General features: G+C 58.6%; 1 protein-coding gene across 4 annotated transcripts; it reads right to left on the reverse strand.

Annotated features, from left to right (window-relative positions):
* Positions 1–22: 22 nt before the first annotated feature.
* On the reverse strand, positions 23–27,264 carry SNAPC4 (small nuclear RNA activating complex polypeptide 4). 4 transcript variants are annotated; one of them, XM_037987019.2, is made up of 24 exons: positions 27,141–27,264; positions 25,287–25,425; positions 24,028–24,074; positions 22,652–22,819; positions 22,348–22,473; positions 21,852–21,930; positions 21,301–21,382; positions 18,890–18,994; positions 18,740–18,812; positions 18,164–18,328; positions 13,056–13,203; positions 12,289–12,395; positions 12,012–12,106; positions 8,992–9,086; positions 8,216–8,295; positions 7,346–7,831; positions 6,411–6,488; positions 5,984–6,233; positions 5,465–5,535; positions 4,908–5,018; positions 4,198–4,225; positions 1,958–3,675; positions 790–928; positions 23–251 (listed from the first exon to the last, which is right to left on the reverse strand). In XM_037987019.2, the coding sequence occupies exons 2-23, from the start codon at positions 25,414–25,416 to the stop codon at positions 797–799; spliced, it is 4,374 nt and encodes a 1,457-aa protein (XP_037842947.2). In that variant the 5' UTR covers positions 25,417–25,425; positions 27,141–27,264; the 3' UTR covers positions 23–251; positions 790–796. The 4 variants fall into 4 exon arrangements, with proteins under 4 accessions (XP_037842947.2, XP_037842948.2, XP_037842949.2 ...); XM_037987020.2 differs by having other exon boundaries at positions 27,121–27,222; XM_037987021.2 differs by having other exon boundaries at positions 25,287–25,429; positions 27,121–27,194.
* Positions 27,265–27,304: the final 40 nt, after the last annotated feature.

Consider the following 27,304-nt stretch of genomic DNA (forward strand, 5'->3'; position numbering starts at 1 on the left):
AATAAAACCACAACAGCCTGTGTCCGGCTCCACAATTAAAAACAGAACTTTACTCCTCCAAGTGTTCAGGTGTACACTTGGGGAACAGCTGTGCCCCGTGCCACACGGTCAGTTGGCAGGCCTGCCTCTGTTCACTGCGGACCTGGTCGGTGGGTGACCAGCAGATGCCTGGCCTCTGGCTGCCTCTCTCGCAGGCTGGGTGTGGGCTGTTTCTCGTCAGCAGGGCCACGGGCTTCTGAGGCGTGCTTGTCCTGGAACACAGAACACCCAGATGGTGGGGTGCCCTCGACCCCAGCCAGACCCCAGACAGTGCTAGGACAGACAGACAGGAACCAAGGCCACCCCAGCGCCAGTCACTCCTGGTCTGCTTGGTGAACCTGACCCACATGTGCCAAGGGCCAGGCCACCTGCTGTCTGGGCACCAGGGCCCCAGCAGTGAAGTCAGCCCGGTGGGCTGTGGTTGTGATGGTGGGGAGATGACGGAGCGATGCACGGGAACCGGGCACCACCAGAGCACAGCGGCCAGGGAGGAGCCCAGACCCCAACAAAGGTAGGGAACAAACCTGTGGTGAGGGGCGCAGGGGTGCCGAGGCCCGAGGCGCGGGTGGCCAGCAGGAAGGATGTAGGTTAAATGCTTCTCCCCCTGGAGGGCCTCCAGGACCCCGGACCTGCCCACCTAACCCAGCACAGCTGCTGTGGGCGCTGAAGGCCGAGCAGAGGCAAGACCCCCTGTCTGGACCACTCTGTCCCCTGGGCCGTGGGGCAGCGGCCTCCCCACTCAGGACTCACCTGCTGCTCACACCAGCCGCCTCCGCTTCCGGGTGTGCCTGGCATGCCGGGTTCTGAGCACATCAAGGTCGTCAACATCAAGGTCATTAAAAGCATCCAGGCAGGAGGAGGCAGAGCATCTACCAGAGTCTGGGGGTCCCTGAAACAAAATCCAGGCAGTGGGGACCCGAGTGACCCCCATCCCCCGCGCCATGATGGGCGAGGAAGGGACAGGGAGAAGGGGCCCTGTGGGCGAGTGTACCACTTGGGACCGGGCACCCTCAGCTTGGGCAGGAGCTACTCCAGGCACTCCTGGGGCCACACATGACTGTGCTCTCCCTCCCTCAGGGGCTCTGACCCTGTCTAAGCCATCCCTGTGGCAGGCCTCCTGCTCCCCCATGGGGCGGCCATCACACCCCGGCAGGGCAGGAGGCTGTACATGGATGTGGCACGGGGGGCCTCTTCCCCTGGCCGGCCGGGGTCCTCCGCCCACTCTCAGGCATTGCTTCCTCCCTCACTTCAGCCTAGTGACTTGTGAAGCACAACCCTGGGGAGAGATGGAAGGCCTGCCACATTCCCTACGACAGGCCCACAGGTTCAGGCTGAGGCTGCCTGCTTCTGGTGGTTTCTCAGGGAGGCCAGCCACCGGCTGCTGCAAGTGGGCACCCTGGCACCAGGTGAGAAGGCCTCTCTGGGGGCCCCATCCACGTGCTTTCTGCTTCAGGGTTCCGAACATGGTTTTGCCTTCAGAGCTTCGAAAACTTCCCAAGGATACTGAGAGAGGTGACAGCTGAGAGGGACTTTTGGGACCCCAGAAATCCAGGGACAAACACAGCCACTACCCTCCACTGTGCCCATGGCCCACCCTGCTCAGAGCTGGGTGAGCATCTGCCCCAGAGCTTCTCACTGACAAGGCCACCTGGCTGGGCAGCACCAGGACAGCCGGAGGCTCCTGCATGAGAATGAGGCCTCTCTTCTCTTTTCCACACTGCCCCAAAGGGAGGCCACTTCTGCAGAATCTACACGCAACTGGGCAGGCCAAGAGCCAGCTTCCTCCTCCTGAGACACCCAGCAGCCAGCCTTCCTGCCCACAACTTCTACCGGCCCCCATCCCACCGCCGTAGGCAGGCAAGGGCGCCCCAGGGACCGCCGCCTGCCGTGGGGAAGTGGGGCCGGGCACACCCCTTACCTGAATGTGGCATGTGGCCGCCGTGCAGCCCGGCTGCCCGTCCCTGTCTGCGAGTTCCAGCTCGCTCAGGAGGTCCTCATCGTCACTCTCGGAGCCTGCTATCGAGGCTGCTGAGAGGGTGGTGCGGATGCCGTGGGGGGCCAGGGTGGCCAGGAGCGCAGGGAGGGTGAAGGTCGCCAGGAACCGCGCCCGCAACAGGAGGTAGGCTGGGTTGTCCCGGAGCTGCCCCCGCACCAGCCCCAGTGAGGCTTGTAGCGCTCCAGTTGGCCGCTCAGCCTCGCCCCCCGCCACCAGGGAGGCGGCCTTGTGCTCCAGGGCCTTCTTGTGGAGCAGGAGGCTGGACAGCGCTCGAAGGCTGCACAGGGCCGGGGGCTGGTAGGGCAGTCTGCTTCCCAGAAGACGTACCCGCACCCCACGCTGCCCTCCCAGCCACTGCTGTGTGGCCGCCTCACCCTCCTGGGACAGCAGGCCCAGGTCCAGGGCCCCCTTCTCAGGCCCAGGCTGGGGCAGGGATGGCTTCTCCAGGTCCAGCCCCTTGGGCTCTTGTGTTTCTGAGGGGGACCCCAGCGTCCCCCCTGGCTCACTTGCTGGAATGACACCACCAAGGGGTGGCAGCCTCCTGGGCAAGGGGGGTTCTGCTTCATGGGGGTCAGCCTGGGAGGATGTCCTGGGTGCAGGTATCTCCCTGGCCACCTGGGCCTCTCCAGGGACAACAGCCACACTGTCATCCACTTCTGCAGGACTTTGGGAGGCGGCGTGTGTGGCAGGGGCTGGGGGGACTGTCCTGCAGGAAGGCTGTGGTCCTGAGTTCACATTGGCTGGGGGCTGCCAAGAGCTACTCAACGCTGGGGCCCCGGGGCCCTGGGCCGCCTGAGCTTCAGTCAGGGGAGGCAGCAGAGTGGCCACCAGCCCTGTGGGGCCAGGCGTCCCTGCTGGACTGGAAAGGCCCACCACAGCTGGCACAGGAACAGGGAGAAGCCCCTGGGCTGTGAGCACCCAGGTGACAGGCAGGGGGACACTGGCCGCCACACGTGGCCCGCCTACGTGCGTCAGGCTGAGGGGCTGGATAGGCAGTGGGGTGGGGCTGGGGGCTGCAGGGAGAAAGGGTGATGCCTCAGGCAGGCTCTGCTTCCGGGATGCATTGGGGGCCTGCGACTGTCCGAGACCACTCCCAGGGCAGCTCACAGAGACCTGGCTGGGGCCCAGGCCAGGGGCTCCAGAAGCAGCAGGGGCTGTGCCCTCGGGCCCTGTGAAGGCAGGAGCGAGGGGCAGGGCTTGCATGGTGGAGAGTCTCTTGTCCTTGGCTGAAGGCCCAGCCTCCTGCCAGGAGCCTGAAGTGCCAGGCTTGGCTGCTGTGGGGGTCCCAGGCCCCGAGAGTGGAACATTTGAGACAGTGGGACCCAGGGCTGGGCGGCCGTGTGGGGTGTGCGGTAGAGGGGGCTGGAGGATCACAGGCGAGGAGACCAGCAGGTGGGACGGGAGCACCACCGGGCCCCGGGCGGCCTCCCTGGCACGGGCCTCCTGAAGCCGCTTCTCCTGAAGCCGCTTCTCCTGAAGCAGCTCTGACACAGTCTTGGGCTTGGGCCGGGGGCCAGTCGGAGCCAGTGGGGACGCCTGGGGTAGGGTGCCCTCCACCTGGCTGGACGCCAGTCTTCGGCTCCCTTTGTGGCTGGCACTCTTTGAGGCTTCTTGAGCTGGCACATTTGGGAAGAGGTGGCCTGTGGGGAGGAAAGACCCATGCTTGATGAGCCCCAGGCATCTGGCCCAGGGACAGACCCTCGCTGCCATCCCCTCATCAGGAGGGATCCCATGAGGAGTCTAGGGTCTTGAGCCAAGAAGGGGTCAAGTGGCATGTCCTGGGTCTCCTGAGTCACAGTAGCTACCCCAGACCCCAACGCTCCGGTCAAAACCAGGGCAGTGGGCACTCTGGGAAGCCCAGCCAATTATGCTGGCTGAGACCAGCTGGGAGCCCAGGCCTTGTCTGATGCTGCTGGCGTTGGGCACGGGCGGACCCTCGCTCGAGACGACCCCTGCCTCCGGGCCCCATGCTGAGGAAGCCTCAGGGCTGCAAGGGGGGCCCAAGGAGCTCCAAGCTGGCCCAGCCAGACTCTCATCCCTGTGTTGGGACTCGAGGGATCTCTGTCACCAGGGGCCACAGGCTGTGCTGCTTGGGGGCTGCAGGTGAAAGCCAGGGCCAGGTGAGACTTCTTCCCCACCAGGGCAGAGAAGCAGAGGGTTACCTGGGGTGCTCTGAGCACTTGAGGGCGCCTGGAAAAGGAGAGGAGAGTCAGCAGCTCAGACGTCCTTCGCGGGCCTGGACCACCTCTCCTAGCATTTGGGCTGTCCCCTGCCACTCCCTGAAATGGGGACGAGGCCCCAAGGGCTGCTGCTGGCCTCCCACACTCCTCTGCAGGAACTCCGGGGCCACAGGAGCAGCCAAGCATGTGGCAACAGCAGGCAAAGGCCTGGCCTTGTGCACCCCCTCAGTGCAGCTCCTCCCAAGGGCGCCTTTGAGAGCTCTTCCGGGGGGTTGGGGACAGGGTGGGGTCCACAAGGAAAGGCAGGGGGCTGGGAGCTGGAGGCCCAGGGGTATCCCACTGCTGTCCCTGCTCCTCCAGTGAGTGACACTGCTTTGCCACCCCACCCCCACGTGACGGGGCTCGGGGTGAGGCCTCGCTGAACTTGTGTGAGTTTGGTTTCTGGAGCAGAAAGGCAAGAACCAGGCACCCCCAGCAGACCGCCCATGTTCATGACCACCCAGCAGGGCCATGGGGGAACACAGCCACGTGGGCCCCAGTGTCAGCCCCGACCTGCACCTGCCTGACCTCCCCCGGCCTCTCAGGGCTGCGTCCCCTCAGGTGGGAAGTACAGATGCCTCCCCAAGGGGTTACGGCGGAGCAGGTGGGGCAGGCAGGGGTCACCCTCATTTCTCACCCCGAGCGTCTGCTACCTGCAGAAGATGCACTGGTGGGTCCCGAGCGCCAGCCTGGGGCAGCCTGGGCGGCAGGGCCTTCCTCTCTCGGACGACCTCCAAGCAGCCGGCAGTATCGATCTGGAACAGCTGAGGGACACGGGAGGCGGCCTAACCGCAGCTGCTTTCGGTAGCAGCTCAGAAGCTCCAGAGGCCTAGGCAGAGCCCGGGGCAGCCCTGAGGCTGTGCTAGCCTCCCGTCTGATGCAGACGCGAGGGAGGCAGTGAGGCTGTGGACATCCAGGAGGGCCTCCCATGAGCCCCAGGCCTGCTCTCCTTCCCTGGCATCTTCCACTCATACTGGGGCCCCGGGCACCCCCTTCCCCAGACACTGTTTAGTCGGGGACAGTGCACGCTGTAGCTGGCACCCCCTTCCACATTCACTTGCTAACAGTGTAAGGCATGGAAAGTACATTTTCAAGACTAGAAAACTTTAGATAACTAGACTTTAAGGAATGAATCTACTGCAGATTTCAAAACTTCACCAAGAACTTTTTACAAGGCCAAGGAAAACGAAGCTCTGCCCAGGTAGCTTACCTGGGTAAACAGGGTGAACACAGGGGTGCTGGCCAGGCGGGCCTGCTGCAGCTGCTCCCTGAGGCCATCCGCTGTGGGCACAGGGGGAGAAGTGGAAATGGTCCCGGCGCCCACGGGTACAGGGGGACAGGTAGAAAGCAGCTCCAGCTCCCACGGGCCTTTCGAGGAGGCTCTGGGAGCCCTCAAGACTGGGAGCCAGGCCAGCGTGGGAGGGAAGCCTTGGAACCAGCACCCCACAGCCACGGCTGGACAAGGGTGGGCCCTCTAAGCCCTGTCACCACACAAAACAATGTTAGCCCAGCTGCCATGTGCTTGGCCCAGGAAGAGTGGTGGGGCAGGAAGGGAGGGCTGGCTCTGACTGGGTGTTTTGAAAACCTTCAGGGATGGGAAGCTGACCAGAGGTGGGGCCCTCCCAAAAAGACTCCCCTGCCGAGGCCACTTCCCCAAGTGACCACCGTCTGCTAGGCTGGATGTACTCTTCACCCTCACCCCAGCCCCCAGAGGAGCCCTAGGCCATACCTTGAGTCTGCACTGCGGCGGGTCTCTGGGGCACCTGTGTGCAGGGCAGGACAACGTCCCCCACCCAAGGGGTCACAGCCAGCAGCAGCCTGCGGTTCAGGAGCCTCCGGTGTAGAGCGTGTCTCCAGCGCCGCTGCCCACTCTGGGTGGCTCTGTGCCGTAGCCACTGCATGTGGGACCGGGCCACGCTGTCACCAGAGCTGACCCCTGGGGACGAGGTGGGCAGGGGCAGTTGTCTCAGCTGCTCTTTCTGTAAAGAGAAGGCGGCACCTGGGGCCCCTGGCCAGGCTCGGCCCCTGGAGTGGACCCTGCCCGGTGGCCAGTGCTGCCCTCCACCCGTCAGGGCATGATTGGCAGGGAGAGGAATCACTCAGACCAGGGCGGGGTGCGTGGTGGTGTGGGTGCAGGTGTCTGCGGCAGGCCTCACCTGTGTGCGGCTCCGAGCAGCCGTGTTGGCCCTGAGCACCCTCAGCACGGTCTCCATAGGCACTGTCAGCCTCCCTCCCTGATAAGAAACTGGCCTGAGGCAGGGCACGTGGGGTGTGTGGGGCACATGGGGGCCTCCCCCTCACCGCCCACATGCAACCGCCTCTTCACGCAGGCTCCAAAGCGTGGCTGTGCACAGCTGCTCTGCCTCATGGGAACGTCCACCATGGGAAGTGTGGGGTCCCCAGGCAGGGCCTCCCCGCAAGGCCTGGCTCCTGGGACACTAACAGGGTCCCACGCCCCCCAGTCAGTTCCTCAGGCTGACAGCAGCAGCCCTTCCAGGTGACGCCCCGGCCTAGGGAGATGCTGGTTGTGTGGCAGCGAGTGCCATGCACTTGGCTCTGCCAGTAGCTTCAGTGTCCACTGTCCCCGCCAACAACTCCCAGGACAGACGAGCCTGTTCAACTCTGACTGCTCCCACAGGCACGGCCAGAGATGGGCCTGCACCTAGGGCCTGACATGGTGAAGACCAACCAAGACGGGCAGACGCACCATGAGCCAGGCTGGTCCTAAGTGGGTGGACAGGCCCTTCCCAGGGAGGGCCTCCAGGTGCACAGGCTCACGGGGAGGGAGGAGGGGCTTCTCCCGCTGCTGCCTCTGCCCTCCCCAACCCTGACTTGGGGGTGAAACGTTTCAGAGATGCCTCTAGGTCCAAGTGCCCATTCAGCCATATCCCTGAAACAATCAACGAACTGGGAAAAATGGAGGCTTCCCCAACAGTCCCCACCACGCGCAGCTCTCCAGAGCTCAGCCAGAAGCAGCGCGTTCTGATGCGCACGAACCCTGGGGCCCCTGCTGCTGCACCATCCCCGAGCGTCAGCCCCGGCGCGCAGTGACGAAAATTCATTCCCATGGCGCACCGGGGCCAGGGCCTACCTCGAGGGCCTGCTTCTCTGCGCCCACCGGCTGAGTGTCTGCCGAGTGGGAGGCCTGGGCAGCTCTCGGGACAGGGCTGTGGGCCCTGGCAGGGACCTGCGCTGCACTCGTCTCCTCTCCAGGAGCCGCGGCTGTGGTGGAAGCTTCCTTGCTGCCACCTTGGCTGGCACTGGATCCCTTGGGATGGCTGAGGGAGGCAGCGTGGCCTCCCAGCCAGGCCCCTGCCCCTCCTCTCCATGGCTGGCTGGTGCTCTGCCTGGCAGGAACCCACAGATCCATGTCCGGGACCACATACTGTGGGGACAGCAGCGCTCTGTCACCCTCCCCAGTCTGTGCTTGCTCTGGCTCTGGCTCCTCCTCCTCACTGCTGCTGCTGCTGCCCCTTCCGCTGCCGCCACTGCCACTGCTGCTGCTGCTGCTGCTGCTGGAGCTCCACCGGATGCTGTGACGGGCCCTCCGCCGCCGCCTCCGGAGACCTTGCTTCTTCTGAGGGGAGGAAAGGGCTACTTAGAGGCCTTGGCAACCCCAGTTCACCCATGAAGGCAGCAAGCAGGCCAGCCCTCTGGGGAGAGGCCCAAGTGGGGCGCCTCTGGGGTCAAGGGCAGCCACTGCCGAGGCCAAGGTCTCCCTCTGCCCTTGGCCACCCAGAAGAAATGCCAAGGCCAGAAACCGAATGCCCCCCTTCCCTCCACCTGCCCCCCTCCCCTCCTACTGGCCCCCCCTCCACTTGCCCCCCGACCCCTCCCCTCCTCCTGCCCCCCTGCTCGCTCCTGTCTCCCTGCCCTCCACCTCCCTCCCCTCCTCCTGCCTGCTGGACCCATCGACCAGGCCGCGATCTGGTTTCAGACAAGGAAAGAGCGAATGGCTCACCCCCATCATGATCTTCCACTTGCTCAGACACTGGGAGCCGGACCGATGGGGCAGTTCAGAAGCTATTTTTGCCCAGTGACCTACAAAAGCCAAACCCCATGAAATGGCTTCATCCAAAGATTCTTCCCCAAGACAGGCTGGCTGTTCCCCAGGAGACTTGCTGTGGGCCCCATCAGAGTGGGGCCTCCGGTGCATCCTCACGCTGGGCAAGAACCCGGGGTCAAGCATGTCGGGCACCGACAATTTGGCAGCATCTGATTCTCACTGGATGCTCAGCCCCTTAGGAAAGTTCTGCCAAAAGTGTAACTGAGAAGGAGAATCGTCCCTAAACACACACAGCCTTCACATATCTGCTCCCCCCAAGGCTTCTGCACCAGCCATCTCCCACGATTCACGCTCTTCACACAGTGTGGGGCAGCGGGAGAAGCACGGGTGCTGCTCTCACAGGGCAGAGCCGTACTATCTGGTGTGTCCTTGAACATGGCAATAGCACAGCTAGGATTTACTCTAAGGAGACATTGCAAATATAAGCAAAGACTTAGCTATAAAACACAGCTCATTGGGTGTGGTGGCACACACCTGCAGTTCCAGCTACTTTGGAGGCTGAGGCGGGAGGATGGCTTGAGCCCAAAAGTTTGAGGCTGCAGTGGGCTATAGTCGCGCCACCACACCCCAGCCTGGACGACAGAGCTTGTTCTGTCTTTATCTTGATCTCTTTTCTAAGACACAAAAAACAAAAAAAAAGAAACTAAAAGAACAAACTATCAACAACTTACCAACACCGTATTTTCCTATTAATTCAATTAACTGTTCCTCCTCTTTCAAATTCCACCGTCCCTTTTTCAAGCTGAAATGTAATCTCCTGAGATACCTGAAAGTCACATGAAAAGCAAAGAACATTTTAGATGCTAAGATGCCACCCACCGCTGCCCCAAGCTGCTTCTTGGATACAACACTGAAGTCGTTTCTTGGATACGACACTAAAGGTGCAATCAACAAAAGAAAACGATAGAGAAAGTAGACTTCATCAAAAGTAAAGCTTTTGTGTCTCAAAGGACACCATCAAATAAGTAGGCAGACCGCGTACAGGCTGGGAGAGAACATTTGCAAATCACGTGTCCGGTAAAGGACTTGTATCTGAAACATACAAAGAACTCTTACAAGTCAGTAATACCAAGACAAGTAACGTTAAAAATGGGCAAAGGACTTAAAGAGATACTTCTCTAAAAATCTATTTCTATGAACAGTCACCAACCACATGAAAAAGAGCCTCCACATCAGCCACAGGGAAGCGCATGTCAAAACCACGAGATACCACTTCACACCCGCTAACATCACCCACAGGGAAGCGCACGTCAAAACCACAAGACGCCACTTCACACCTGCTAACATCAGCCACAGGGAAGCGCACGTCAAAACCACGAGATGCCACTTCACACCCGCTAACATCACCCACAGGGAAGTGCACGTCAAAACCACGAGACGCCACTTCACGCCCGCTAACATCGGCCACAGGGAAGCGCACGTCAAAACCACGAGACGCCACTTCACACCTGCTACGATGGCTAGAATCACAGATCACAAGTGCTGGTGACAGTGTGGAAAACCAGAACCCTCATAGGTTGCTAGTGGGAATACGGAATGGTTCAACCCCTTGGAAAACAGTCTGGTCATTCCTCAAAACGTTAAAAACAGCGTTACCACTGCCCCAGCAATTTCCCTCACAGGATACAGTTGAGAAAAATGAATAGATATCTATGTAAAAAAGTGCAAGCAAATGTTCAGAATGCTTTCAGGGTTCGTCCACGTTGTACCAGAATTTACAGAAATGTGGTTATTTTTATGAGAATCCCACTCCTTTTTTTTTTTTTTGAGACAGAGTCTCGCTCTGTAGCTCAGGCTGGAGTGCAGTGTGGCGTGATCTCGGCTCACTGCATGCTCTGCCTCCCCCAGGTTCAAGTGATTCTCCTGCCTCAGCCTCCTGAGTAACTGGGACTCCAGGTTCAAGCGATTCTCCTGCCTCAGCCTCCTGAGTAACTGGGACTACAGGTGCCCACCACCATGCGTGGCTAGTTTTTGTATTTTTAGCAGAGACAGGGTTTTACCATATTGGCCGGGCTGGTCTTGAACTCCTGACCTCGTGATCTGTCCGCCTTGGCCTCCCAAAGTGCTGGGATTATAGGCGTGAGGCACCGAGCCCTGCCAATCCCTTTTTAAGGCTGAATAATATTCCCTTGTATGCAAATGTTGTTTTCCACTCATCTGCTGATGAACACTTGGGCTGTGTCCGGCCTTTTACTGTTGTGAACGCTGCTGCTGTGGACATTGTTGTATCTGAGTTCCTACTTTCAATTCTTTTGGGTTTTATGCTTATCAATCTTGGGGGTGTAATTCTATGTTTAACTCTCCGAGGAACTGCCATGCTTTCCACAGAGGCTGGACCATTCTACAATGCGCAAAGGTTTCAATTTCTCGACATCCTTGCCAACACAGTGACTTTTTTTAAAAAAAAATTAACAGCCATCCCAACGTGTGTGTGGTTTTGACTTGCACTTCCCTAATGACTCATGACACCGGGCGTCACTGCACATGCTCACTGGCCATCTGTGCATTTCTTTGGAGAGACAGCCATTCAAGTTCTTTGCCCGCGTTTAGATTGGGTTGTTTTTGTTGTTGAACGGCTTTCTTTTTGGGGCGATGAAATGTTTTACAACTGATTGTGATGATGGCTGCACAGCTCAATGAATACTAAATACTAAAAACCACTGACCTCTACACTTCATTTTTTTTTGAGATGGAGTTTCACTCTTGTCGCCCAGGCTGGAGTGCAATGGCGTGATCTCAGCTCACTACAACCTCTGCCTCCCAGTTTCAAGAGATTCTCCTGCCTCCGCCTCTCGAGTAGCTGGGATTACTGGCATGCACCACCATGCCCGGCTAATTTTGTATTTTTAGTAGAAACGGGGTTTCTCCTTGTTGGTCAGGCTGGTCTCAAACTCCTGACCTCAGGTGATCTGCTGGCCTCAGCCTCCCAAAGTGTTGGGATTACAGGCGTGAGCCCCTGAACCTGGCCTTCTACACTTCATTTTAATTAATTAATTTGTATTTTCTCGAGACAGAGTCTTGCTCTGTCACCCAGGCTGGAGTGCTGCGGCGCAATCTCAGCTTACTTCAACATCCGCCTCCCAGGCTCAAGCGATTCTCCTGCCTCAGCCTCCCAAGTAGCTGGGATTACAGGCGCCCGCCACTACGCCCGCTTAATGTTTGTATTTTGAGTAGAGACGGGGTTTTGCCATGTTGACCTGGCCTCAAGTGATCCACCTGCCTTGGCCTCCCAAAGTACTGGGGTTACAGGCGTGAGCCACTGCACCCAGCTTCTGAACTATACACTTTAAATGAACGCACTGCATGGTGTGTGAATTCTCTCAATGAAGCTGTTTTTGAAAGGACAACAAGCAGGAAAAGGAGAGAGCTGCAGCTGTCTGCCCAGGGGTCCTGACCATCTGCAGTCTGAGAGAACTCAGACAATAAGGGTCAGGAAAAGCTGCCCAGGGAGTTGTCTCAAGTGGAGGCTGTGCCTTGCTCTGGGCAAATAAGCAATAAAGAAGTCAGGGTTGGAAAAAATAGCTTATCTGGGCCAACCCTGGCACACCAAGCACCCACAGGCCACGCCCTGCTCCTGTGACAGCAAATCACTTCTGGCCGCCGTCGCCCAGCCTGCCCACAGCCTACACGAGAGTGAACCTCGCCACTGACCCACACCAGCCCCTCCCTCACCCAGCGCTGTGCGACTCACCGATCTCGGCACTGGGCATCGCTCCTACCTGGCACCTCTTCCCGGATTTTAAACCAATCCTGCTCCCCGTATTTGGCAACAGCTTGAAGCAACTTCTGCAGGAAGGGACAGGCAGACAAGTGAAGCCTCTGCAGAACGGCCACAGCCTCCCCACCCCAAACCCAGTCAGAGAAGGGACCACCGCTGAGCACAGCAGCGTTACCCTCCCAGAGCCCACCACTGAGCACAGCCGCGTTACCCTCCCAGAGCCCAGCTCTCCGAGGGCCCGCACACTTACAGCGTCTTCCTCCGGGGCCCAGTTCCCCTTCTTCAGGCCGGGATCCAAGCTCTTGGTCCATCGGTAAATCAGCTGCATGGAGTCTCTCCCTTCCATATAGTAGACAACTAGAGGCAGAGGGACAGGGAGGTCCTGTGAGGCCGAGACACACCCCTCCATACAGTAGATAGCTAGGGACACAGGGGTCCTGTGGGGCTGAGACACCCACCCTCTGTTCGGTAGACAGCTAAGGACAAGGGGGTTCCATGGGGCCGAGACACCCACCCTCCAGATGGGTCACACAGAAAAGAGTTACTCTGGCCAGGCGCGGTGGCGTCATGCCTGTAATCCCAGCACTTTGGGAGGCAGAGGCCAGCAGATCACCTAAGGTCAGGAGTTCGAGACCAGCCTGACCAACATGGAGAAACTCCATCTCTACTAAAAATACAAAATTAGCTGGGCATGGCGGCGCATGCCTGTAATCCCAGCTACTTGGGAGGCTGAGGCACGAGAATCGCTTGAACCCGGGAGGCGGAGGTTGCGGTGAGCCAAGATCATGGCATTGCACTCCATCCTGGGCAATGAGAGCAAAACTCCATCTCGGGGAAAAAAAAAAAAAAAAAAAAAAAAGTCACTTTAGTCACCAAGAAGCGAACTGTGGAATAGCCAGGACTGTCTAAGCCCTCGCCTGTCTTGTTGCCTCTCTGTGAATTTTCCCTGCAAGCCTCCAGTGTCCTGATGTGGGGCCTTGTGACAGACTGAGAGCCGTCGGGGCGGAGGGGCCTCACTTCTGCGGTAGGGGATGTGGCTGCCAACGCGCATCTCCTGCACCAGCTGCGTGAGCATGCGGTCCTCCTCCTCCGTCCACTCCTTGCGTTTCAGGGCTTTGTTCCGCTGCTGGAATTTCTGCAGGCACTGGAAGGCGCTGCGGCTGGTCTTCCCAAGTCCCAAACAAAAGCAAATGAGTGTTACTGTGCGGCAGGATGTCCAGATCTGGCTCTGAGAGTGCCCCAGGGCACAGACAGGCCCGTGAGCCACTGGAGTGACCCTTTTGCAGACTCCAGCTCTCCTCCTCCCAGACTCCTGTGGGCTGATGGAGAGCACCCCACGGTAACGGTAAGAACACGCTACACTCACTAAACAGGACCAAAAAGGACCAGGTGAGAGAGGAATCAAACCTTCACTTAAGAAAATATTAAAAAAAAAATTCAGAGTAGGTAACTGATATGACTCCAAAACCACATTGTAACTCACTCAACAGAAACTCCCAGCTTGGCAAGGGCTGGGAGATGTGCTGCTCTGTGTGTGGCATGTTCTTTAAATGCAGCTGCTAGCACCTTCTCTCCCTTCTCGAGCTCTAGGGTATCTCGCAGCTGAGGGGTGTGGGGTAGAGGAGGTACAGGACAGCCCTTGGTGTGGTGTCTGTGTCTCAGGAGACGCCCTCAGAAGGGAGTGCCTCAAAATGACTCTCCCAGCTTCCCTGCGTGGCTCAGCTCAGCAAACCCACCCTCAGTCCGCACGGTGGACCACCTGCCCAGATCTTTTCCTCACGCATCTCCTTATGGGAAGGGGTTTTCCAAGAGCTGATGAGTGTTACCTGAACCCTGTTCTCTGAAAGTGAGCTGTGGGTGGCAGAGGGCGCGCAGGGCTAGGCACGGTGTGCTGAGCTGTGAAGTTTGTGTTACCTGAACCCTGTTCTCTGAAGTGAGCTGCTGGGTGGCAGAGGGGAGCGGGGCTGGACGTGGTGCTGCCAAACTATGAGTTTTGCTTCCAAGGCTTTCTTCCCCACCAAATCCTTCCCAGCTCGCTACAGCACAGGTCAATCTGAGACTCATTCACCACAAACAAAACCACCACCCCGGGGTGTGCGAGCTGCAGGGCAATCCCAGTCAACATGTGTGAACCTCGCCCCCACGCCCACACGGGAGCGCTTCTGGGAGCATCAACACACTCGAGGCCTCACCCATCCTCCTATACTCAAGCTGGCGCTTCCCAACCAGTGGAAAGAGAGACCCTTCTCACACCTATCCCAAGCCTGCCGAAGGATCCGGGAAGGCAAAGGACTGGGGGTGGGGCGGGATTCAGAGCTGGGCCCTGCTGGGAGAGCTGAGAGCAGCAGCTCTCAAACGGAGCTGGAGTGAGGCTGGAGGGAGGCTGGAGTGAGGATGGAGGGAGGCTGGAGGGAGGATGGAGAGAGGATGGAGGATGGAGTGAGGCTAGAGGGAGGATGGAGGCTGGAGGGAGGATGGAGTGAGGCTGGAGGGAGGCTGGAGGGAGGATGGAGTGAGGCTGGAGGGAGGCTGGAGGGAGGATGGAGGGAGGCTGGAGGGAGGATGGAGGATGGAGTGAGGCTGGAGGGAGGATGGAGGATGGAGTGAGGCTGGAGTGAGGCTAGAGGGAGGATGGAGTGAGGCTGGAGGGAGGATAGAGGGAGGATGGAGTGAGGCTGGAGGGAGGATAGAGGGAGGCTGCTGAGGCCTTAGCCTGGCTTTGACAGTTACTAAAAACACTTCCCAGGAAGGAGAAAGAATCTGGCGGGGAAAGTGCTGGCGTTGCGCTTTCTGGTATTAACAGAGAAGCATGTGTGACTACGTGTTCCAAGAAGAAAAAGCCATTAATGGATGGAACACAGAATTCCCAAAAATCACAAGGAGAAAAACTGGACTTACGGTTTCAGCAAACCGGCAAGACAGAGTGGAAGGAAAAGAGGCCACCAAGTAAAATGGACTCAACACGCCAGAGCCAGGGAGGGCACCAGAAACACCCAACCTCCCAACAAAGCCAGAGGCTGCTCAGGCAGGGGGGGAAAGCGAAACCCAGCGGCACGCTGCTTTCATGAAAACACCTGGAAATGATGATGCGTTAAAAGGCTGAAAATACAGGGATGGGCCGGGCGCGGTGGCTCACGCCTGTAATCCCAGCACTTTGGGAGGCCGAGACGGGCAGATCACGAGGTCAGGCATCCTGGCGAACACGGTGAAACCCCCGTCTCCACTAAAAATACAAAAAATTAGCTGGGTGTGGTGGCGGGTCCCTGTAGTCCCAGCTACTCGAGAGGCTGAGGCAGGAGAATGGCGCGAACCCGGGAGGCAGAGCTTGCAGTGAGCTGAGATCGCGCCACTGCACTCCAGCCTGGGCGACAGAGCCAGACTCCGTCTCAAAAAAAAAAAAAAAGAAAATACAGGGATGGACAAAAAATGTAAAAAAAAAAAAAAAAGCAAGAGTGGCGACGTTTCTACCAGGAAGATGGAATTTAAGCTCAAAAAGAATAAGGGAAATAGAGAGATAATGACTTTTTAAAAAAACATAATTTGCAAAGTAAATACAGTCATCATGGCCAGACCTCAGGTGCAGTGGCTGACGCCTGTAATCCAGCACTTTGGGAGGCCATGGCGGGCAGATCACTAGAGGTCAGGAGTTTGAGACCCCTGGCCAACATGGTGAAAACCCGTTTCTATTAAAAATACAAAAATTAGCTGAGCATGGTGGCAGGCACCTGTAATCCCAGCTACTCAGGAGGTTGAGGCAGGAGAACTGCTTGAACCAGGGAGGAAGAGGCTGCAGGGAGCCAAGATCGTGGCACTGCAGTCCAGCCTGGGCGACAGGGCTGGACTCTGTCTCAAAAAAAAAAAACCAACGAAAAACAGTCATCATAAAGTTATGTGGGCTGGGCACAGTGGCTCACACCTGTGATTCTAACACTTTGGGATGAGGCAGAAGGAGTGTTTGAGGCCAGGAGTTCAAGACCAGCCTGGGCAACATGGCAAGACCAGGTCTCTACTAATTACATAAAAAGTTATGTGTGTGGGGAGTGGGGGGTGGCGGGTAGGGGCGGAGGAGAGCATCATGGAAAAGAGCTAATGCGGCCAGGAGAGTTGGTTCATGCCTGTAATCCCACATTTTGGGAGGCCAAGGCGGGTGGATCACGAGGTCAGGAGTTCGAGACCAGCCTGGCCAATACAGTGAAACCCCATCTCTACTAAAAATACAAAAATCAGTCAGGTATGGTGGTGCATGCCTGTAGTCCCAGTTACTCGGGAGGCTGAGGTGGGAGAATCGCTTGAACCCGGGAGGCAGAGGTTGCAGTGAGCTGAGATTGTGTCACTGACTCCAGCCTGGGCAACAGAGACAGACTCCATCTCAAAAAAAAAAAAAAAAAAAAAAAAGCAAGCAAGAAAGAAAAAGAGCTAACGAGCTAATGCATGCTGGGCTGAACCCCTGGGTGATGGGCTCTGCTCTATGCAGCAAACCACCATGGCACACACTGACCTACGAAATGAACCTGCACATCCAGCACGCGCACCCCTGAACTTAAAAAATATAAAAAACAAAAAATGAAAGTAGACCTTGATTAAAAAAAAGTTGTGTCTACCAAACTATGTAGCAGCAAAATATATATAAAAGAAAACCTGACAATTATATATATACTTATTTATTTATTTATGAGATGAGTCTCGCCCTGTCGCCCAGGCTGGAGTGCAGCGGTGCGATCTCCGCTCACTGCAAGCTCCACCTCCCGGGTTCACGCCATTCTCCTGCCTCAGCCTCCTGAGTAGCTGGGACTACAGGTGCCTGCCATCATACCCGGCTAATTTTTTATATTTTTAGTAGAGATGCGGTTTCACTGTGTTAGCCGGGATGGTCTCAATCTCCTGCCCTCGTGGTCCGCCTGCTTCGGCCTCCCAAAGTGCTGGGATTATAGGCATGAGTCACCGCGCCCGGCCGAAAAACTGATTTTTAATATTATGATGTCAGAACATAGTCAAGTGACATCAACATAACTTTTCAGAATTAAACTTTTTTTTTTTTTTGAGATGGAGTCTCGCTCTGTTGCCAGGCTGGAGTACAATGGCGTTATCTCAGTTCACTGCAACCTCCCCCTCCTGGGTTCAAACGATTCTCCTGCCTCAGCCTCCCGAGTAGCTGGGACTACAGGCATGCACCACCACACCCAGCTAATTTTGTATTTTTAGTAGACGGGGTTTCTCCATGTTGGTCAGACTGGTCTCGAATTCCAGACCTCAGGTGATCCACCGGCCTCGGCCTCTCAAAGTACTGGGATTACAGAGGTGAGCCACTGCGTCTGGCACAATTAAACATCTTTAAAGGCAAACTCAATTTAATAGCTGATAGGCCCTACTTACAGAGAATACTCCTTTTTCTTAAAAACAGTTTTGGCAAGTTTAGCTTGGTCTGCTATAATCAGGTGCTCTGCCATAAAAAAAATAACCTATTTGAAAGATGGAGATTTTACACATCACGCCCTTAGTTCATGTTCCAATCAAATTCAGATAAAGAACCACCACAAGAACTCCCAGGAACCCAACTATTTAAAAATGGAAACATACATTCCTAGATAAACCTAGGTCCAAAGAGGCAATAAAAATGGAAACTAGAGCTACTCTGGAAATCTACGAAAAGAACAGTTCACACCAAGCTGCTCCCAGAAGAGTGTGGCCTAACAAGCCTCGTTATCAAGACAAGAGACACAAGTCAGTAAAGAACTGAGCCCTTACTCAGGAAACCAGAAAAGCGGCAAGAACTCACACTAGGAAAAAGCATCCCTTAGAAACATCAACAGAACAAACTCCCGAGGCTGATAGAGACAGAGGAAGACGGGAAATAAGGAAGGAGACAGACTCCGGTAAGCTGGGCATGCACTGCTGTATGGGGAGACCTGGGGGACTATGAAGGCCCAGGGGAGCTGCGGCAACAGCCTAGTGGCAGAGAGGGCTGGGCAGGCTCCTTCCCCAGGGCCACAGCCTGGAGGTGGCAACACACAGAAACCTGGTGGTGAGTGAGGACTGAGGACCCTGCACCTGTCCAGCCACCTCCCGCTATAGGGCCCACACGCCCTCAGGTCTCCTGGCCCCTGGGGTCCAGGCCAGGTCCTTACCCCCAGCTCCTCTGCAATCTTCTGCCACTCCAAGTGGCCGTGTGCAGCCGCGATCGCCTGCAGCTGTTCCACCTCCTCCCCGCTCCACTCCTGCTTGTTGATGCTGGGGTGCTCCGAGTTCTGCCAGAACTTCCGGATCTCCTCTGCGCTACGGCTGCCTTCAAACTGCAAGGACAGAGACACTCAGCCTTGCAGGCCACTGACCCCAGGGCACCCTAGATGCAGCTCCAGGCTGAGCTGTTGCTCTGTGCCAGCTGGAGGCTTCCACGGCTGTAAATAAGCGGAATCTTCGTCCAACTCACTAGGCCTTGCACGGCCAAATACGTAGACTTGGCTCCAAATGCAGTGCCAGGAGCCTTCCAGACTGTCTCAGAAAGGGGGCCATGCACCAGTGGGAAAGCCCTGAGGCCACTCACCACTACCAACTGCCAGACATGTGCCTGACCCGGGTGGGCAGGGGTCACAGCGGAACCTGTGCCAGGGAGGGTGTGGCCTTACCACCCAATTCCAACCGCACCCGGGCTACAGGGAGCTGTGCTGCGAGCTGCTTGGGGCTCAGACCTGCCCCCGACTTACGTTAATATTGGAAATCTTCTCCCAGTCGTGGCTGTCCAGCCTGTTTCCCAGCAACGCCTCTTCCGGAAGCTGGCTGGAGGAAGGGATGAGGGTATTGGTGCCACGCCTGGCCTGTGGGCTCCCCTGGGCCCTCCCGGGAGGCCTCCTCACTTGATGTCCTGGATCTCCTTCTTGGCTTCCCTGGCCTGCTTCTCCAGGGCCTGCTTCTCCAGCTCATTGGAGACTTTGCTCTGCTTCTGGTGCAAGTACTCAAGCCTGCAAAGCAGAGCAAAGGCAGAAAGGCTGCAGGCAGAAGGGCTGCTGGGGGGCGGGGACGGGTTCTCTGCGCAGTATAGAGCAAAGAGTGTGAGCTCAGCAGAGATTCCGAGCCTCCCTCACCCTCCCTGCCTCGGCCTCCTCACCCATAAAGGAAGCCGTAGCACCCACCTCCAGGGTGCCACTGGGGTGGGAAGAGCTACAGTGTCTGCTGACACAGAGGCTACTGCCTGCTGGCCCCCATGTCTGAGAGCCTCGGCACAGCCCTCCGGAGCCTCAGTGCCCCAGCTCCCAGCCTGTGCCTGGCACAGAGACACAGCCATGGGCAGATGTCCTGACTGGTGCCCAGTGAGGCTGGAGGCTGTGAGGTCACAGTAAAGAACCACTCCCCCGAGCAGGCCAGGGAGGAAAACCCAGCTCTCCCCAAGCCTGAGGAGAGACCCACCGTCGTCACTGCAAACCCTGACCATACACATCAAGCCATGGCTGGCAGGCGGGCCCCAGGACCCCTGGCCTGGCCAAAGGCCTCTCAGTGCCCAGAAATGTCCTGGCAGCTTGTATCCTAAAGGCACCTGCTCTGCCTTGAGAGCTCATGGTGGCCGCACAGAAGACAGGTGGGGACCCGCTGTGCTGCTGACAGAGTGGCCAACAAGGTGCTGCTGGGTCTCTGGGCTCTGGGAACAGCTCTGTCTTTGACCAAAGTTATCAGGACAGCAGCGCCTTCTATCGCGTGTGAACAGTAAGGCCGTGCTGTGCCTTGCTTTGGTCACATGGTATCATCCCATCAGCAAACACCAGGTTTCAGGCACGGGGAAAGGCCCAGAAAAGAGAAGCTGCCCGAGCCACACCCCTCATCATGGCTGTGTGGACCGACCCCGCGCCCCGACCCACACCCCTCATGATGGCCGTGGTGACCACCCTGTGCCCCCGAGCCACACCCCTCATCATGGCCGTGGTGACCATCCCACGCCCCGAGCCACACCCTCATCATGGCCGTGGTGACCATCCCACGCCCCGAGCCACACCCTCATCATGGCCGTGGTGACCATCCCGCGCCCCGAGCCACACCCTCATCATGGCCGTGGTGACCACCCCGTACCCCCGAGCCACACCCTCATCATGGCCGTGTGGACCACCCCGCGCCCTGAGCCATACCTTCATCATGGCCGTGGTGACCACCCCCTGCCCCGAGCCACACCCTCATCATGGCCGTGTGGACCACCCCGCACCCCCGAGCCACAACCCTCATCATGGCCGTGGTGACCACCCCGCACCCCCGAGCCACACCCCTCATCATGGCCGTGGTGACCACCCCCTGCCCCGAGCCACACCCTCATCATGGCCGTGGTGACCACCCCCTGCCCCGAGCCACACCCTCATCATGGCCGTGGTGACCACCCCCTGCCCCGAGCCACACCCTCATCATGGCCGTGGTGACCACCCCGCACCCCCGAGCCACACCCCTCATCATGGCCGTGGTGACCACCCCCTGCCCCGAGCCACACCCTCATCATGGCCGTGGTGACCACCCCCTGCCCCGAGCCACACCCTCATCATGGCCGTGGTGACCACCCCGCACCCCCGAGCCACACCCTCATCATGGCCGTGGTGACCACCCCGCACCCCCGAGCCACACCCCTCATCATGGCCGTGGTGACCACCCCGCACCCCCGAGCCACACCCCTCATCATGGCCGTGGTGACCACCCCGCACCCCCGAGCCACAACCCTCATCATGGCTGTGTGGACCACCCCGTGCCCCGAGCCACGCCCCTCAATGTGGCTGTGTGGACTGATCCTGTGCTTGGCCACCTGGCCACGAGGAAGCCCCCTTCAGGGGGAAAGGGCATCAAGTCCAGGCATCAGCATCTCTCCATGGGCTGGCAGGACCTGCTGCAGAGAACAGGCTCGCAGCCGAGCTGAACCTCTGCCAAGCCCACATCAGCCAGCCTTGACTTTTCCTGTTGGCTGGGAAAGGCTGTTTGTTTTTGAGACAGGGTCTGGCTCTGTTGCCCAGGCTGGAACGCAGTGGTACGATCACAGCTCACTGCAGCCTTGACCTCCTGGGCTCAGTCGATCCTCCCACCTCAGCCTCCCGAGTAGCTGGGACCACAGGCGTGCACCACCACACCCGGCTAATTTTTTCTACTTTTTGAAGAGATGAGGTCTCATCATGTTGCCCAGGCTGGGCTTGAACTCCTGGGCTCAAAAGATCCTCCTGCCTTGGCCTCCCAAAGTGCTGGGATTCCAGGCATGAACCCTGTACCCAGCCTGAAGGCCATTTTTGACCTTTGTTTTTAGACTTACTTCAGTAACTTGGGCTGAAGCAATCGCTGCAGGCGGTCACTCACCACTGACTTTCGGAGCAAGGCCTTCTCCCAGTTTTTCCCTGAGGAGAAGCCACAACACCATCACTGAGGGTCTGGATCCTCTCCACGGCCCACCCCCGTGGTCGGTGTGCACTTTCCCCAGGCAGTGGTGGGGGCCCCACAGCGAGTAAGCAGCATACCAGGCCCACAGGTGCGGCCCCTCCACCCACCGACATAGCTCCACCCAAGGCTTGGCGCCAGCTCACGGGCAGAGCTGCCAGGGCTCTGCGGCCCAAGACAAGGCAAGGAGACTGAGTAAGACGGTACAGTGCAACCTGGCCCGTCCCGCATGACTGGCGTTCTGGAAAGGACCTGCTCAGTGTGGAAAGGCAGGGGTCAAGGAGCCAGTCCCAGTGGTCAAGGCCTGAAGGAGCCATGAGATCACAACAGAGAAAGGTCTGAGAACTTGAGAAGAAACTGGGGAAAGCAGGGCCGTGGGGAGGGGTCCCCCGAGTTCAGAGGTGCCGCATGGCCAGCTGGGGCTCTTACATTTGGTCACAAGGAGCTCCTCGAAAGCCTTGATCCCCTGGGCAGCCTTCTCTCGTGTGTCCTCGTTGGCAGGGGGCCCCTGTCAGGGTGCACAGCATCACCACAGGCACAGACCACGTGTGCTCCCTGCAGGCCCAGCACATCCTTCCAGAGCCCACAAAAGGACTCGGACCCCCTGCCTCCTGTCTTCCCGTACTGTGAGGCTGGCAGGTGCAACCCTGCCGGCCAATCCATGAGGCCTCTGAGGTCAGGCCTCACACAGGCAACGCTGGCACCTCCATGAGGGCTCGCTCATCGCTTCACAGGGCAGTCCGGGCAGCCCAACGCAGAGCAGAGGGCAGCCTGCCCACCACGGAGGAGGCAGTTTGAAGGAGGTTGGCCAATGTTATCTTGAACTCACGGGAATTCACGACTCCCCGCAGCAGGACTTGGGGACAAGGGCCCTTCCCACGGTGCACAGAGCCTTGCCGACAAGAGCAGGGCCTGGGCCACTCACCACACCCGTGACCTTGTCCTTGAAATACGGCTTCATGAAGTGCCCCATGTATGTGCTTGGGGGCAGGCTCCTGCCATCCTTCACCTTGGTGCCTTTGGACCCAGCCAGATCCCTCATGAGCTCCTCCTGTGACAGACACAAGGCAGGGACCCCTCTGTGGACCAGCAGCAGCGACTCTCCCTGTGGAGGGGACCCAGGGCAGAGGAGAGGCAGGAAGCTGGGGAGCCCTGGACCTGGGAGGTCCAGCTGTGGGGGGCTCTGGGGGTGGGGAGGCGTGGGCACTGGGGGCCAAGGCCCGTCCCACCTGCTGCTCCCGGTTCTGGGCCAGCAGCAGGTTGGCCTCAGCCAGCTTCTCTTGGATGACCTCCTGGTAGACCATGTTCAGCTGCAGGCAGGTCTCCGGGTCTTCAGGGAGGGTTTTATCCTTGGGGTCGTCCTCGTCATTGCTGGCTTCACCCCACCTTTCTTCTTCCTGGTTACAAGCAAGAAATGGCACATGAGGGGATGAGACATGGATGTTGCCCTGTCCTCGGGAGCCAGGCGCCCATCACTGGGCCTCTGGGACACCGAGGCAGCTCCAGCATAGCAACACCCAATGTGGCAGCAGGAAGTGACCCTGGTGGGCAGCAGGAGGGCGTGTGAGTTTGGGAGCGGAGCCTGTTGCTCTCGAGGTGGCCCGTGTGCGCCTGTCCTAATCCACGGCAGGTGGAGCCTCCTGCCTGGAACGCGCCAGGGCTGGGGCTGCTGGGAGGCAGGAGCTCTCCAGGACCACAGGCGTCGGTGTGAACCCTGAACTCTGTCCTGAGCCCCTGTGGTGTGAATCACCAGCGAAGCAGGGGGAGCAGGCGTGTGTGGGAGGAAAGTTTCCGCACAGCCAGGAAGTGGACGCGGTGAAAACGCCCGTCGGGACCCGGGGAGGCGCCCACGGGCTACGGCAGGGTGCTCACCCACAGAAGGCAGACCACACGGCCACGCTAACATGAGGCGACTCAGTATCTACTAACTCCGTGGAAAAAGGAAGCAGCAAATCGCCAACGTTTTCCAACGTAAACAAAAGGCAGCTAACAAGATAATGACTGGCCTCACAGAGCGGCTGCCACGTGCTGTTTAGGTGCTCGTGTATTTTTCTTTTTTTTGAGAGAGGGTCTCACTCCGTCACCCAGGCTGGAGGGCAGTGGTGCAATCACAGCTCACTGAAGCCTCGACCTCCTGGGCTCAAGTGATCCTCCCGCCTCAGCCACCCAAGTAGCTGGGTCCGCAGCCACGTGCCACTGCACCAGCTAGTTTTTGTATAGCTGCTCGTGTTAGCTGACTTGTGCTGGAAACGTCCCTGCTGCCCCACAGGAATCTGAGGCACAGAGCGTTGAGCTGTGAGGGGCAGGACCCAGGTGCACAACTCACAGCTTTCCATGAGTGACAGATGCCATGCAGGAGACGGAAGCATACAGCCATGAACTCAGAAAAAAGCCAAGGGGTGTGATCACCAAGCTGTTAATAGTGGTTATTTCTAGGGACAATTTCAATGACAAATACTTTCTGATTTTTTTTAATAACAAACACGCATCATTTTCATAATGCAGAAAAACCAATATGAGTTCAAACCACACCCCCTCCCAGGCCACTTTGGAAGGTGCTGGCAGGCCTGACCCAGTGGCACAGCCAGATCAGGCCAGCAGTTACCGAGATCAGGGGATCGGCAGGGTCCAAGTCCTCAGAAGGCAGTGACTCTGTCAGAAACACAAGCAACACAGTGTTGGTGACCAGCGTCTGGGTCGGGGTGGGGGCGCAGCTCACCACTGCTTCTTGGGCAGAGGGGAGAGGGCCTGGGGCTGTGAAGCAGTGAGAGCGCCTCAGGCTGAGGCTTGCAATGAGCGGACCTTCCCTCTCTGACAGCAGGGTGGGCAATGGACCAAGGCCGGGTTAGCTAGATAGAGAAGACTCTGGCCACACACTGGGGCCCTCCAGGCACACAGGACAAAGCTACACAGGGTTCACTGGACGGCACAGGCTATCTCGCATTGGAGAGACAGACAGAGAAAGCCTAGCAGAAAATGGACCTGTCCTTCGGGAGCTCCGTCACTCAGATGGAAGGCATGGACGTAGAGGCCCTGACCACAGAGAAAGATAGCAGGTTGCCTCAGAGGCAAGCCCTAGGTCTGGGAGAGGTGGGAAGTAAGGCTGGGAGGTCTCCTGTCAGGGAGCAGCTGGTGGGGTTGGGGTAGGCTCAGAAGATAAAGGCAGTATGGAGGGGAGCACATGGGGAGGGGAGCATGTTGGGAGGGGAGGCTGTGGGGTGGGGAGCCTATGGGGTGGGGAGCACGTGTGGTGGGGAGCACATGGGGAGGGGAGCGTGTGGGAAGGGGAGCGCGGGGTGGGGAGCACATTGGGGTGGGGAGCACATTGGGAGTGGTGCATGTGAAGAGAAGAGATGCTGGGGGTGTGAGCTGTGGTGACCATCAGGTATGGACTGTCCAGGCTGCCATCGGGTGCTGGCCCCTTCCTCCCAGGATGGTCCACTCCAGAAGCCCTGCACAGGCCCAAGGAGGCCAGGGCCAGACCCTGGGAAGACTAGAGCCCAGGGAACACACACAGTCAGCTGGTTCAGGGGCTAGCAAACATGGAACTGTCAGAAGCTCTCTGGCTGGAGTACAGGCAGACACCAGCGTTGGCAAAAAATTGGGCCTGGTTCAAGCAGTACCAGCCATCGTTTTATTATTGTTATTATTATTTTTAGAGGCAGAGTCTTGCTGCATTGCCCAGGCTGGACGTGAACTCCTGGGATCGAACAATACTCTCGCCTGAGCCTCCGGAGTCCCTGGGGTTACAGGCCTGAGAGACCACACCTAGTTACCATCACACCCTAATGTGTCTGAGAGGAACCCAGGGGCAGACCAGCTGTTCTTACCAGGACCCCAGGAGGCCAGGTGCAAGGGGCTCACCTGCTTCAGAATCTGACTCGAGACTTGATTCTGAGACCTCCACGTGGGTGCCCGCGGAGCTGGGATCTAAAATCCTTTCCAGCTCCTTGATCTCCTGTGTTATCTTCTCTCTTTCAGCATCTACATCCATGACTTCTGCCTGCCTCCAAAACACACCCCAAAATGTTAGAAACCAAGACTGTGCTGGGATCCCATTCTCCTCCAGACACACCTGCCCACAGGGGATGGCAGGAGTCTGCTCGGCAGCAGGCACTGGGCTCCCCAGAGAAAGATTAAGAGGCCAGGCCCAGAATCAGGGAGCCCTGGAGTGGCAACCTCAGACCCCACGAACTCCTGCTCTGTGCTCTGCCAGGAGCCTAAGCCCCAAGAACGTCTCCCGCCTGCTCTGGGGCTGCAACCAGCACAGGCAGGGAGTGGACGAACAGGGCAGGCCCCACTGTCCTGTCTTGGCTCCCCCACCAAGCCACGCGGAAACTGGCCACCCAATATAGAAAGTGTGGGGGTGCAGAGGCAAAGTCACTACAGGGCAAGGACACAGCCCGTGACCCGCTTTGGCCATCCTGCTCTCCCATGGCACAGAGCCAGACCACAGAGGGCATCTGAGAAAAATTCAGAGACACACACTGAGACTGCCCAGGTGACAGGCACTTCCCCCATGGAAGGAAGCTCTCAAAGGCAACCCAAAGGCAAGGCTGGCTGTTCTCTGTGCATCCATAACAGCACCTGGAATGTGGCAGTGCCTGAGACTGAACAAATGTCTGTCAAGCTTTTTCCTTAGGAACTGTGGTCTAGGAAGTCTGAAGGGAGTAAGACGCTAGAGAGAGGGAGTAGGAGAATGAAGCATCAGCAGAGAAAGTCTAAAGGAATCACTAGCACAGACCCGGGAGCCCAAAACACCCAACAACAAAGAGAAACGCCCTCCCCTGCCCTTGGCATGGCTCTCCCTGCTGGAGACTGACTGGGGCGCTGCCCAACTAGAACAAAACCAAAGCATCCACCCGCCAGCACTGTTAGCCACATCAGCAGCCCAGGTCCCCTCACTCCTTCACAAAGCCCCTTGTTCATGCCCGAAATGCTTGTGAACCTGTAAACTCAGCTAACAGCCGGCCAGAAGCAGAGCTGGCAGCGACCGCAGGCCGGTTCAGAGCCTCCGGGCCGGCGGAGACGCTTTCCCCTGGAAGCCTCACGCAAGAGGCGGCTGCTGCCTCCCCTCCCCGAGTTGCTCAGGAGAGCAATGATGGGCAGGAAGGAGGTCAAAGTCACACGTGCTGAGCCACCAACATCAGGGGCTGTCCCTCTCCCCGCACCCCTCTCCCAAGGGCTGGTCATGAGGGCTGCCCACCAAAACGGAACGCAGCAGGCGGTCCCTCCCGACCCAGCTGCGGGGACGCCACTCAGACTCGGCTTGGCCCAGGGAACCCCAGGAAGCGCCAGGGCGATGGACGTTTAGGCACCGGCTTGGGAGACAGACCCGGCCCAGGCCCAGTTCCGCCTCCTGCTAGCTGCGGGACCTGGGGAAACCCCCTCCGAGGCTCGGCCACCGCAGAATCGACGGCGCAGTCCCCGAGACGCACGCGGGCGCCCTGCAGCCGGGACTGCCCCGCCGGCGCCTCCTCGGAGCCCGCGGGGGCCGCAGCCCGCTCCCAGCCGAGGGGCTCCCAGGCCCGGAATCCTCGCGCGCGCAGGCTCAGCCGGACGGGGCCATGCCGGGCCTCAGTTTCCCCGACTCTGGACGCTGCCCCGCCCCCGTCCCGGGCCTCGGATGTCCGCTCCTCGGGACAGCGCCCCCTCCGCGGGGAAAGCCCGGGAGCTGCCAGCGCCACCCGCGCCTTACCTGTTATGCGCAGACTTTACCTGCTCGCGCGGACCCAGCCGTCGCCCGGGCGACCGCAGACTCGCCGCTTCCGGCGGCTGCAGAACAAGAGCGCCGCGCGCCGGAAGTCCCGCCTCCTGAGGCGCGGGGCACGCCGGGACGGCCGCTGTCCCTGCAGGGACTAGAGGGGCGAACGGCTCGATGC

The sequence above is a fragment of the Chlorocebus sabaeus genome, chromosome 12 (assembly GCF_047675955.1).
Source record: "Chlorocebus sabaeus isolate Y175 chromosome 12, mChlSab1.0.hap1, whole genome shotgun sequence".
NCBI classification, from domain to species: Eukaryota; Metazoa; Chordata; class Mammalia; order Primates; family Cercopithecidae; genus Chlorocebus; species Chlorocebus sabaeus.